Source organism: Brassica rapa, chromosome A02 (assembly GCF_000309985.2).
Source record: "Brassica rapa cultivar Chiifu-401-42 chromosome A02, CAAS_Brap_v3.01, whole genome shotgun sequence".
Classification (NCBI taxonomy): domain Eukaryota; kingdom Viridiplantae; phylum Streptophyta; class Magnoliopsida; order Brassicales; family Brassicaceae; genus Brassica; species Brassica rapa.
In genome coordinates this window covers 29830641-29842422 of record NC_024796.2, presented here as the reverse complement: position 1 = coordinate 29842422, position 11782 = coordinate 29830641, and the positions used below count along the sequence as shown (strand labels likewise).

Sequence of the window (11782 nt, the reverse complement as noted above, 5' to 3'; positions counted from 1 at the left end):
TCAATTCGGATTGTAAGCATATATTATAATGCATATTAGCAATGGCATTTGGTGGTAAATAATCTAGTAAAGAATGGGTTTTTTTATAAAGTTAGTGAGAGTGCATGAGAGAATGCCACATAGGAAATGGCATTCATGTAATAAACACATGGTTGAAAGGTTTATTTCTAAGAGTGTTTCTCTTTTAATAAGAAAGGGATCTCAAGCCTTTATTTTATTTGTTTGACTTTGTTTATTTAAAACAAAAATTGAGGGATATACGACGTAGATACTTTTACGACGTATATAACGATAATTTTATAGAAACAAGACAGAGAAAAGTATGTACTACTATTTCAACGTATGAAAAAAAATAATTAATTAGTGAGCTAACTATAAATAAAGATTGTGCGGCAACAACGTGTTTGCTTGTGGCAAGTTTTCTGTCTTTAAGAAAATGTCATAAGATCACCAAACTTTAGGGGTTTTGTTCTTCTTCCTCCTCATTGTTCTCTGTTAGAACATAACTACAAGGTAACTACCGTGTTGACTTTTGTCTGAAAGCCACAATGGAAGGAAAAAAACCAGCAAGATCATTAAGCGAACACCTATCTCTACCTCCTACACCATCTCCTGCTGTAGCTGTAGCCATTAATGGTAAAAAGAAGAGCAAATACGTAGCCTTTTGGGCTCTTGAGAAGTTCATCCCTGAAGGCTTCTCTGATTTCAAATTGATCTATGTTCGTCCTCCTGTCACTTACATCCCTACCCCTAGTAAGTTGTGACTTAAAATATTTTTTTATAGCTTATGCAAAATATCTATGTGTTTGGGAACAAAGATTTGAGTCTTTCTTATTCGGTTTCAGTGGGGAATGCGATATCGATATCCGAGCTAAGAGCTGACGTAGTATCAGCTTACAGACAAGAAGTGGATTGGAACACAAACGAGACGCTCCGTCCTTACAAGAAAATGTTCGAAAGGAGAAAGGTTTGGTCTCAAGACTTTCCTTTATTGTTCTGTTTTCTCAAAATCTGAAAGTATCCCAAATGGTGTAACGTAGGTGCGAGTAGAGATTCTGGTGCTGGAGTCGCACGATCCTGTGGCTGCGATAGCAGAAGAGATTGCTGGAACCAGGGTCACCAAACTCGTTATAGGAATGTCTCTTCGCGGATTCTTTTCAAGAAAGATCGATATGTCTTCTATGATCGCCACTGCTGTCCCAAGATTCTGCACAGTCTATGTAGTCTCAAAGGGGAAGCTAGCATCCGTGCGTCCTTCTGATTCAGACGCTAGCGGAACGATAAGGATCGAGAGAATAGAGAGAGACAGCTTCACCAGTGGCTCCACTGATAGTCCTAGTCCTAGAGTCCCTTCTGGTAAAACTCTAAGATTGAATCGTAACGAGTCTTTTATTTTATTGTTTTAAGTTGGAAGTCCATAAAACTTAACAATTATTTATTTGGTCGTCTGGAACAGACTACCAAGACTTTCTCTCCTTTGTTTCGGAAGCGCAATCCCGAGTCTCTCATTTCCTCCCCCCTGCAAAACATTCGGAGGTGGGCAGCAGCGCGGTGGTTCAAATGGATACGAGTTCTAGCGAGACGGACCAGTCGGAAGTGTCTACAGGGAGAGCGATGCAGATTGTACCGAGCGGTGGTAATGAAGAGAAGAAGAGTAACACTAGCAATGAGAGCTTTAGTGCATCGTTTCCAATGGGAGCTGAGGCGTATCACGCGATGAGCTTTGCTTCTAAATGGAGAGATCATGAGGATAGGAGATCGATCATGAGCTCGTCATCGAGCAACAACCACGATATAACCAATATGGATTGGGGAGCAGTGGTTCCTGAGAACTATTCTTTTGTTTCTCATCAAGCTTCTAACATGTCTGAGGGCCTCCTCAGTGTCCATTCCGTGACCAATAATAATCAGGTAAGTCAACTGTGTTGGTTCTTGATATTCTTTTTCTAGAGATCTGAGAAGGTTAAATTTCATGGACTTCCAACTTAAAATCAATTAACTAACGGTAAATGGGCCAAAGTCTCTTATATATTAGTGTTGGTTTCTGTAATCTTTCGAAGTGTAATTTCAACAGAGAACTAGATTCTAGAGTATCATATCATTTTGCTGACTCAGAGCAATCAAACTGTCTTGATCTTTGTTTTCTTTGTCTGAGAGACATAACTTATTTATGTTTGTAACTGAAGTTATGTCTGATTGTCTAGGTGAATCTGAATTTTGAGATAGAGAAGCTGAGAGCCGAGCTGAAACATGTTCAGGAGATGTATGCTATGGCTCAAACCGAGACTGTTGATGCCTCTCAAAAGGTTTTAGTCTAAACTTGTTATGTTATATTATGTGTTCTTATTTATGTTTTTGGTTGCAGCTAACTGAGCTAAACCAGCGAAAACATGAGGAGTCAGAGAAGCTTATGGAGCTGAAAGAAAAGGAAGAACTAGCTAAAGATACAGCTTCAAAGGAGAAGCAGAGGTACGAAGAGACGATGAAGGAGGCAGAGAAGGTTAAAGAACTCATGATGAAAGAGGCTTTACGTAGAAGAGAAGCTGAGATCAAAGCAGAACGTGATGCTAAAGAGAAAGATAAGCTCCAGGCTTCTCTCGTCTCTCCGGGGATCCAGTACCAACATTATTCATGGGAGGAGATTGCAGCCGCGACTTCTGACTTTTCTGAAGATCTCAAGATCGGAATGGGAGCCTATGGAACGGTTTACAAATGTAATCTGCATCACACAACCGGTGCTGTCAAGGTTCTTCACGCAGGAGAAACTCAGCTCTCTAAACAATTTGATCAAGAGGTCAGTTTTCTAGTTACATTAAGCAGACCGGTCTTGGGCATACCGCTATAGTTAAAACATTTGTTTTAACTTCCCAATTTAAAGAACAAATTTACATAAGTTTTAAGCACCTAAACTACTAAAAAATTCATTTTAAGTTTTATCTTAAAATGTTCATTGCCCTCCCAAAATTATTTTTTATATTATTTGTTGTTCTTTTGGATTGATCCAAAACTATTTTTTTTTTCTTTTTACGGAAAATTAATTTCTTAAAATAAAATGAAATAAAAATAAATGAAAATTAACTATAATTACAAAAAACTCTTCTTCAATTATGCATACGCACCAAAAATAGGAATTAAAGTAGTAGATCTTTCTCTTTGTCAAAAAAAAAAAGTAGTAGATCTTTTGGCTTACTTCATTCCTCAGTTTCTTTTTATGTTTACCATAAACTTACTAATCAGAGTCTGAATGTTTGTATTTTATGTTTTGACAGCTTGAGATCTTGAGCAAGATCAGGCATCCTCACCTTGTCCTCCTCCTTGGTGCATGTCCCGAACGAGGCTGTCTTGTCTACGAGTACATGGATAACGGAAGCTTAGATGACAGGTTGATGCAAGTCAACGACACACCTGCTATCCCTTGGTTCGAGCGTTTCAGGATCGCTTTAGAAGTCGCTTCAGCGCTAGTCTTCCTCCACAAGTCCAAGCCTAGACCAATCATTCACCGTGACCTCAAACCAGGAAACATCTTACTTGACCACAACTTCGTCAGCAAACTAGGCGACGTTGGCCTCTCCACGATGGTTAACCAAGACGACGCTGCTTCTAAACTAACCGTCTTCAAGAAAACAAGTCCCGTGGGAACACTATGTTACATCGACCCTGAGTATCAACGGACAGGGATCATCTCACCCAAGTCCGATGTATATTCACTAGGGATTGTGATTCTGCAGCTGATAACAGGCAAGCCCGCGATAGCTATTACACATGTGGTGGAAGAAGCTATTGGAGACGATGCTGAGTTTATGGCATTGTTGGATATGAAGGCTGGACCGTGGCCTATTAGTGAGACTCGTGAGTTAGCTGCTTTAGGGCTGTGTTGTACTGAACTAAGACGCAGAGATAGACCTGATCTTAAGGATCAGATCATACCGGCTTTGGAGCGGCTTAGGAAAGTCGTTGACAAAGCTCAAAACCTTATCGGGAGAACACCTTCTGGTCCTCCATCCCATTTCATTTGTCCACTTCTCAAGGTTTGAACATTATTTGTTACTTGTATGGCAAGAAACTTTGTATTGGTCATGATTTAACCTAGTTTTCTTTACATTGATTATAGGGAGTGATGAACGAGCCATGCGTGGCTGCAGATGGATACACGTACGATCGTGAAGCCATACAGGACTGGCTTAGAGAGAATGATACGTCCCCAGTGACAAACCTACCGTTGCCTAACAAGAACCTTCTTGCTAATTACACTCTTTACTCAGCAATCATGGAGTGGAAATCTAATAAATAATAATGAGAGAGATAAGTACAATTTGGTTCAGTGATCATTTTTTGTGTGTGTGCGCTTTTCGTTCCTCCTTTGTTTCTTGTGTGATGAGATGCCAGATTACAACAATAGAGATGAAGAGATATATGTCTTTTGTTTTGTTTTTTTTGTCAAAAGGAAAAAGAAAAGAGATATGTCTTTTGATTTAATCTCCTTGTATTTCTTTCTACTCTTGTTTGATAACAGTGTAATCTCATTTTGAACCTCCTTAAGAAAAAAACTCTTGATTTATATTTTCATTAAATCAAGGATTTGTCATTCTATGTTTTGCCAACATTAATACACACCACTAAACTACAGATTCTATTAAAAAACTTATTTCAGTCCAAATAGAATTAGATAGACTGATGATATGAAGATGTTGGACCATCTCCAAGAAAAGAACCCACACCTACACTATCATATCAACCACGAAATGTCCACTCGAGGTTAAGGTCAATAAATGCACATGATCAGTGATAAAGTTAAAACTGTGATTATCAAACGCATAATCCCCTATATATTAAAGGAGAAGCACTTTTAAAACTTACCATAAAACTTTATTAGCAAGGAATGTGACGTGGTGACGTGGCTTCACGAGAAGCTTTTATTTAGTACAACGCTTAGGTATCACGCAGAAAACGCTTCTTACCAAAACTGTAAATTTAATGCGTTCACACTAACATTACTTAAAAAAAACTTCATACCATCTTTATCATTATTTTTCTTGACAAACACTTTTACGTGATAAACCTTCAGCTTCAACTTTGATTAGTTGATTTATCAATCATCTCAATATAATCATAGCATCAATAAAGCTTCCTTATTTCTCTATATGTTTCTGTTAAAAACGATAACCTATTTGATCTATCGCCACTAAGTCGACTGATCCGTAGAGACGACAAAACGATGAAACTTTAGTATGATGCCAAGTGTTAATGAAATAACCATTTTCTCCATACATGCCTTCATGCATTTAGTAGAGTACTCACGTTCTTGAGAACCGTCTCTCATTGCTGAAAGAGTACGTTGAAAATATATTTCTAGATAAATGTGTCGTACTCGATTTTGTTACTGCTCGATAAGGTGATATCTGTTTCGAGGAGATTCAATCATTGTAAATCGTCTCAGTTTAGTGTATTAGTCTTCTCGAACAAGCAATATAAGCATCCGAGTGTCACCACCTTCGCCGCCATGAGAGCTCTGCATTAGACGACTTTGAAAATGAGGAAAAAATTTCAGGAACGAACCACCAGCAAGTCTCACATGCTGGTCGCATCCAGAACAACCTTTACAATTTAGAAAGAGCGAATAACCTTCATTTTTTTATTATGCAACTATGTTTTCTGAATTTAAAAAAGCTATACTTTTTTTAATTTCACACAGTTATTTTTTTTTTTTTTTTAATTTCACACAGGTATTGTTTTGTTTATAATATGTTATTGATCCATATTTTTTCAATTTTATTTGTTAAATTCTTAAATCCATAACTATTACAACATGATAAGCGAAATAAAAAAAAATTATTTTCCAAAGCTTCTTCTCAAATGCAAACACCATATAACAAATTTTAATATTAGTGCACCCATTATACCTTTAGTTCTATCTAACTATCGCTTAAAGTATATCTTATGTTTTACATAATCATAATATATAATTTTAACATTAATATAGACATCTTATCCCGCGTAAAGCGCGGGTTACTATCTAGTTTAAAGTTTTATTCCCCATAACATCCTTATCTCAGATTTCCAGCACCTGTTATTTTGTCCAACATTGAATGTTAACAACTCAAAGCCATTTAATGAACATAATAAATGCTAAAAGTACATCTGTATGCTCATATTGGACCGCCACTATAAATACATCCAAGAGTAATCCAATGAAAATAATGCTATTTATTACTACTAGTATATGTGTTTCATAATATTAAATGTTTTGTGAAACTGAGTGAGTATTAAAAGTTGTAGTTATTAAATCGACCACTAACTAAATGGTTGTACAGTAACTGAGTAAATGACAAACTAGTTGGTACCTAATACTTGATCTTTTTTTTAATATAAGTCGTTTTAGAAAAAAATTATGTTCCAAATTATATGACGTTTTTGATTTTCTATATAAAATTTATTAGCACTTAATGTTATATGATCAATTATAATATATCTTTTATTTTATTATTGATTGACTTGTGGTTAGGTAAATAATTAATGATGTTTTGTTTAGAAAATATAAAAAAAATAATGATTTTCTTAATCTATATACACAAATTTAAAATGATTTATATTAAAAAAATGGAGAGAGTAACTTTGTTTAAAAGTTCACATGTCACTCAAAAGAGTTGTAGAAGGACAGTCTCAATAAATGGTCACGTGTACATCTGTATTTCAATTGCTCTGTTGCATGAATAAGTAGATCAAATTAACTTGTCGTCTAACTTATCTGACATGCATATCCATTTAAGAGGTGAGCATCCGCATCTGAAAGCTTTGTAGGGGATTTTCTGTTTTACTGTTAAACTTCTCAAGTACCCAAATACTAAAGATTCATGCGAAGAAGTTTATTAGTTGGAGTATAGACCACAAGACGTTTTGGTTCAGATTGTATTGTGACGGGAAGATTCATGTGATAATTTTACTGGGAGGTATATCGACGCAACGAGGTCCAAGAAAGGAGCTGCTATGGATAAGTTCTCTCACGTATTATGTCATGATTCATTTGCTTTTAAAACCAAGGTAAAACAACATGCAAATTATCATCAAGTTCAATTTCATGTCACTACAACAAGATTCGCAAAAGAAGAGTCATATTGTAGTTGAACAAGAAAGCTAAAACAAAAGATAAATCTAATGTATTCACTATTGATCAGCGAAAACCTCACAACTTGAAAAGTCAACAATATAGAATAAACAAGTTGGTAGTCCGACAAAATCCCACGTCGTTCTGACTTACAACGTCATCTCGCTTCTCAAACCTTTGTGGAAGAGACATCACACAAACAAACAAAAAATCATCTAGACTTTTTTGACACTTTCATTCCCTTAACCTTTTAATCATTACTTTTTTGAAATCCTGGTTTAAAATATAGATATTTATTTAATCAACTGACCATTTCACTGACTCAAATTTGATTCGTCATCATCTTCTTCTTCTTCTTCTCTTTCTCTCTCTCCATCACATCCATTCGTCGAGTTTCTGGGAAAGCTTCAAGCAAGTCAAAAGAAATCGTTAGATATCTTCAAATCTTATCTGATACCATTGTTAAGACTTTCTGGTATTTTCTTAAAATTTAATAAAACAAACCTTAAACGCTTATAATCTTACCCGTTGAATTAGTTAATCAGGGTCTTCCATCTTGTTATGTTACTTTTTTGAATAAATATTATTTTATAAATTATTTTATCCATTAAGGATTCAGCTTGTTTGTTTTGTCCACAGAACATGTCTTTGTAACTACATTAATTAATCAAAAAAAAACATACCAAGTTGTTCCAAAAGTAAAAAACATACCAAGTCATGACTCTCTCTCTCTCCACCTCTCTTTGTCTCTCTAAGCTCTTAAATCATTTCAACGACCAGATTAAGGAAACAAAAAGCTTGAAATAAGTCAAATCCATCAGCAATCTTCAGAACTTATCTCTAATAACCCTTTCTTGGTTTCTGTAGTTTTTTGGATCATCAGATCTTAGCCGCTGAAGTTGAAGAAATGGGAGATGGAGCTTTAATCGTAGCGGTGGCGATCAAAGGAAACAACAGCAAAACAAAAGGCGTTGTTCGATGGGCACTTCAACAATTCGCTTCTCAAGAACATGTCGTCTTCAAACTCTTACATGTCCAGCCAAGTAAGAATATTACAAAACGTTACAACCTTTTAAGTCAAAACTTGATCTGATATTAGGCTCACCGGTTTTCTTCGGTCCGAGCCAGTCTCGTTGTCTAGCTGGTTATTAGGCTAAGTCCGGTTCTACGTTGGGTTCAGTTATTTGTCGTCCTAGTTTCTCTTTGTTTAGTTTCATTTTCGCATTCGGCTATGAATTCTCATTATAATTTTTCCAAAAATATAAAAATTGATATACAATTTAACATTTTACTAAAATTACATTTGATCTATATGTTGTGAAAAAATAGGAGATTCAATTTCGGTTTCAACCGCAAGAAAAGATTCAACCACTACGGTTTACAAGAAAGATGTTGACAGGAAAACAAGAGAAATGCTTCTTCCAAGCAGAGACATGTTCGCTCATAGAGAGGTATTTTAATCTGGACCACTTGATTTAATTTCTTGTTTCTTATTTTTGTTATCAAGAACTTGTATCTTGTGAAAATGTGATAGGTACAAATGGATATAATGGTGCTTGAATCAGATGATGTAGCAGATGCCATCTCTAAAGCGGTTCAAGATCATGGAATCAGTGAGCTAGTCATTGGAGCTTCCTCTTCTATTATCTTCTCATGGTATAAAATATCCAAAACAAGTTTTAAATCTTTCGGAATTTTTCAATTCCTTAAATATATATATTTTTTTTTTGTTTTGCAGGAAGTTGAAGAGAAGCAACTTGTCTTCAAAGATTTCAGATGTTACACCAAGATTCTGCACCGTTCACGTTATCTCTAAAGGAAAGCTTCTCAATGTTCGTAAATCCGATATAGACATTGAAACAAGCATTACAGATGATAGAAGCGAAAACCAGTTCACTTCAAGTAGCCATTCAGGTAATAACTACTTCTTTAGGACACAAGAAGTTCTTGAAAACCGGTTTGATTTTGGTTGCTTTTGTAACATTTTAGGGTCGGTAAGTTCAACATCAAGTCATCAGTTCTCATCTACACCTTTACTCTTCCAAAGAATGCAAGCACTTTCAACCGTTAACCAGAAGGTCGGCACAAAGATTGGAACAAATAACAATATTGATACACACCATAACAGAACTGCGTCCCTAGATGTGGATACAAAGATGCTTAACCAGAAGGGCTTTTACCGAACAAACAGCTCGGGAATCGGGTATGGAGGAAGTGATATACAAGGCAGGAGAAGGTCTTATACAGATGAGGGTTCAAGCTCAAGTTGCTCCAGCGACCCTACTTCATCTAGTAGCCAGGTATAAGGAGTGGAGTTGATTCATTTAATTAGTATATTATAGTTTTTGAATGTGGCATTGTTAACATGTAGGTGAATAAAGACTTTGAGCTAGAGAAGCTGAAGATTGAACTCCGCCATATTAAAGGAATGTATGCAGTTGCTCAAGGAGAAGTCATGGATGCTTCTAAAAAGGTTCAAGATCTGAACCAGCGTAGGTCAGAGGAAGCAACGAGGCTCAAGAACTTAACGATAAGAGAAGAAGACGCGGACGAAGTGGTGGAGATGGAGAGGGAGAGACAAGAGCAGGCGGAAAACGAAGCTGAGCTCGTGAGAAGATGCGTTGAGAGAGAAACTGAAGACAAACTTGAGGCGCAAGCAAGAGCTGAAGAGGTTAGAAAGGAGAAGCAGAGGCTAGAGGATGCACTTGAAGGAGGGCCGCTTCAGCGCCAACAATACATGAAGTTTGAGTGGGAAGAGATCGTTCAGGCCACATCTTCTTTCTCAGATGAACTTAAGATTGGAATGGGCGGGTACGGAAGCGTGTATCGGTGTAACTTGCACCACACGACAGTAGCTGTCAAGGTTCTTCATGCAGACAAAAGTAACTTAACCAAACAGTTTCACCAAGAGGTAAATAAGATAATTTTTCCTTTTACTTTTTATAATGTTAAGCAAGCTTACTATTTTCCAATGTTCAAAAAAATCTTTAGGCGTTAACTAAATGCTCTATTAAAAATTAGATACTATGTGAATTATTCAAAGCTTATGTTCTGCCTTAACAGTTTAAGTTATTTTGAAAATATTGTGATTAATTAGAAAATTAATTTGATGAAACATTATAAATTAGATATACTTTGACGAGAAGAAAATTAAAACTTTATTCATAGACAAATTAATGATAAAATAATATAATTAAATTAGTAATGCCCTAATTTGATGTTACTTGATTTAACAGGTTTAAACTAATTTAAATTAATTAAAACTGATTTAGAATGATTTGATCAATTTAGTACGATTTAAACAAATTTGTATTTGCTTAAATCGGATTTTAAGACGGTTTTCATAACATTGCTATTCAGTTTTTTTTTTTCAAAACGATTGCTCTTTTGGTTGATACTTCTTCAGCTTGAGATTCTTAGCAAGATTCGCCACCCACACTTGCTTCTCCTCCTAGGCGCATGTCCTGACCACGGCAGCTTAGTCTACGAGTATATGCACAACGGAAGCCTCGAGGAAAGACTCATGACACGCAGACCAAACTCTGACGCACCACAACCGCCGTTACGGTGGTTTGAGCGGTTCAGAATCGCTTGGGAGATAGCTTCAGCTCTCTACTTTCTCCACACAAACGAGCCAAGACCAATCGTTCACCGCGATCTTAAACCGGCAAATATACTCCTAGACCGGAACAACGTGAGCAAAATCGGAGACGTAGGCCTCTCCAAAATGGTTAATCTTGATCCTTCGCATGCCTCAACGGTTTTTAACCAAACCGGTCCGGTAGGAACGTTCTTCTACATTGATCCTGAGTACCAAAGAACCGGTGTGGTGACTCCAGAGTCCGATATCTACGCGTTTGGAATCATACTTCTTCAGCTAGCCACGGCTAGGTCAGCTATGGGTTTGGCTCATTCGTTAGAGAAAGCGTTGAGAGATCAAACCGGGAAATTTTCAGAGATCTTGGATAAGACTGCTGGTGATTGGCCGGTTAAGGAAGCTAAAGAGATGGTTATGATAGGTCTTAGATGTGCAGAGATGAGGAAGCGTGACCGTCCTGATCTAGGGAAAGAGATTCTACCGGTTCTTGAACGATTAAATGACGTTGCTTGTAACGCAAGAAACATGTTTGCTGAAACCCTAATTGACCATAACCACCACGCTCCGGGCCATTTCTACTGTCCAATAACTAAGGTAATGATAATGATCGAATTTACAACATAGTTATCGTTTATTTTTGTTTGATTTTGATCATTATTGATGATATTAGGATGTGATGGATAATCCATGTGTTGCTTCTGATGGATACACATACGAGAAGAAAGCCATTATGGAATGGCTTGAGAAGAATCATAAATCTCCAATGACGGATGCGCCCTTCCCCAACCAAACTCTTCTTCCTAATCAGTCTCTTCTTTCTGCTATTAAGGAATGGAGATCACATCTAATTAAATAGAAAAAAGGTTACAAGTTACAATTCTAAACTCGTCAATTAACATGCATCATTGTGTTTTCCTTTTCCTCACCACTCTTGTGCACACATACACACACGACTACACGAGTAGATAAATGTTGATTTTATACATATTGAAACTATTTGAGTTTTGTACGTAAAATTAATAACCTTGTTTGACAAAAAAAATAAAATAGTGATCTTATATAATTAAACATTTGCTTGGCTC

At 36.5% G+C, this 11782-nt stretch overlaps 2 protein-coding genes across 4 annotated transcripts; both read left to right on the top strand.

Annotated features, from left to right (window-relative positions):
• Positions 1-548: 548 nt before the first annotated feature.
• On the top strand, positions 549-4566 carry LOC103854954 (U-box domain-containing protein 52). The gene is made up of 8 exons (XM_009131921.2): positions 549-753; positions 846-967; positions 1041-1356; positions 1457-1911; positions 2205-2306; positions 2366-2794; positions 3270-4028; positions 4112-4566. Exons 1-8 carry the CDS (start codon positions 549-551, stop codon positions 4289-4291), a joined length of 2568 nt encoding a protein of 855 aa, XP_009130169.2. The 3' UTR covers positions 4292-4566.
• A 438-nt stretch (positions 4567-5004) lies between these two features.
• On the top strand, positions 5005-11782 carry LOC103854953 (U-box domain-containing protein 51). Of its 3 annotated transcripts, none has more exons than XM_033284473.1 (9): positions 5005-7038; positions 7970-8145; positions 8432-8553; positions 8637-8758; positions 8841-9016; positions 9092-9402; positions 9474-10013; positions 10509-11294; positions 11371-11782. In XM_033284473.1, the coding sequence occupies exons 1-9, from the start codon at positions 7013-7015 to the stop codon at positions 11554-11556; spliced, it is 2445 nt and encodes an 814-aa protein (XP_033140364.1). In that variant the 5' UTR covers positions 5005-7012; the 3' UTR covers positions 11557-11782. The 3 variants fall into 3 exon arrangements, with proteins under 3 accessions (XP_033140364.1, XP_033140365.1, XP_018511683.1); XM_033284474.1 differs by lacking the exon at positions 5005-7038 and adding an exon at positions 7080-7530; XM_018656167.2 differs by lacking the exon at positions 5005-7038 and adding an exon at positions 7080-7577.

Coding starts and splice junctions, on each gene's coding strand:
- LOC103854954 (XM_009131921.2), top strand. CDS start 549: ATGGAAGGAAAAAAACCAGCAAGATCATTAAGCGAACACCTATCTCTA. Junction 1,357..1,456: donor TAGTCCTAGAGTCCCTTCTG/GTAAAACTCTAA, acceptor CGTCTGGAACAG/ACTACCAAGACTTTCTCTCC. Junction 1,912..2,204: donor CCGTGACCAATAATAATCAG/GTAAGTCAACTG, acceptor CTGATTGTCTAG/GTGAATCTGAATTTTGAGAT.
- LOC103854953 (XM_033284473.1), top strand. CDS start 7,013: ATGATTCATTTGCTTTTAAAACCAAG. Junction 8,554..8,636: donor ACATGTTCGCTCATAGAGAG/GTATTTTAATCT, acceptor AAAATGTGATAG/GTACAAATGGATATAATGGT. Junction 8,759..8,840: donor TCTTCTATTATCTTCTCATG/GTATAAAATATC, acceptor TTTGTTTTGCAG/GAAGTTGAAGAGAAGCAACT.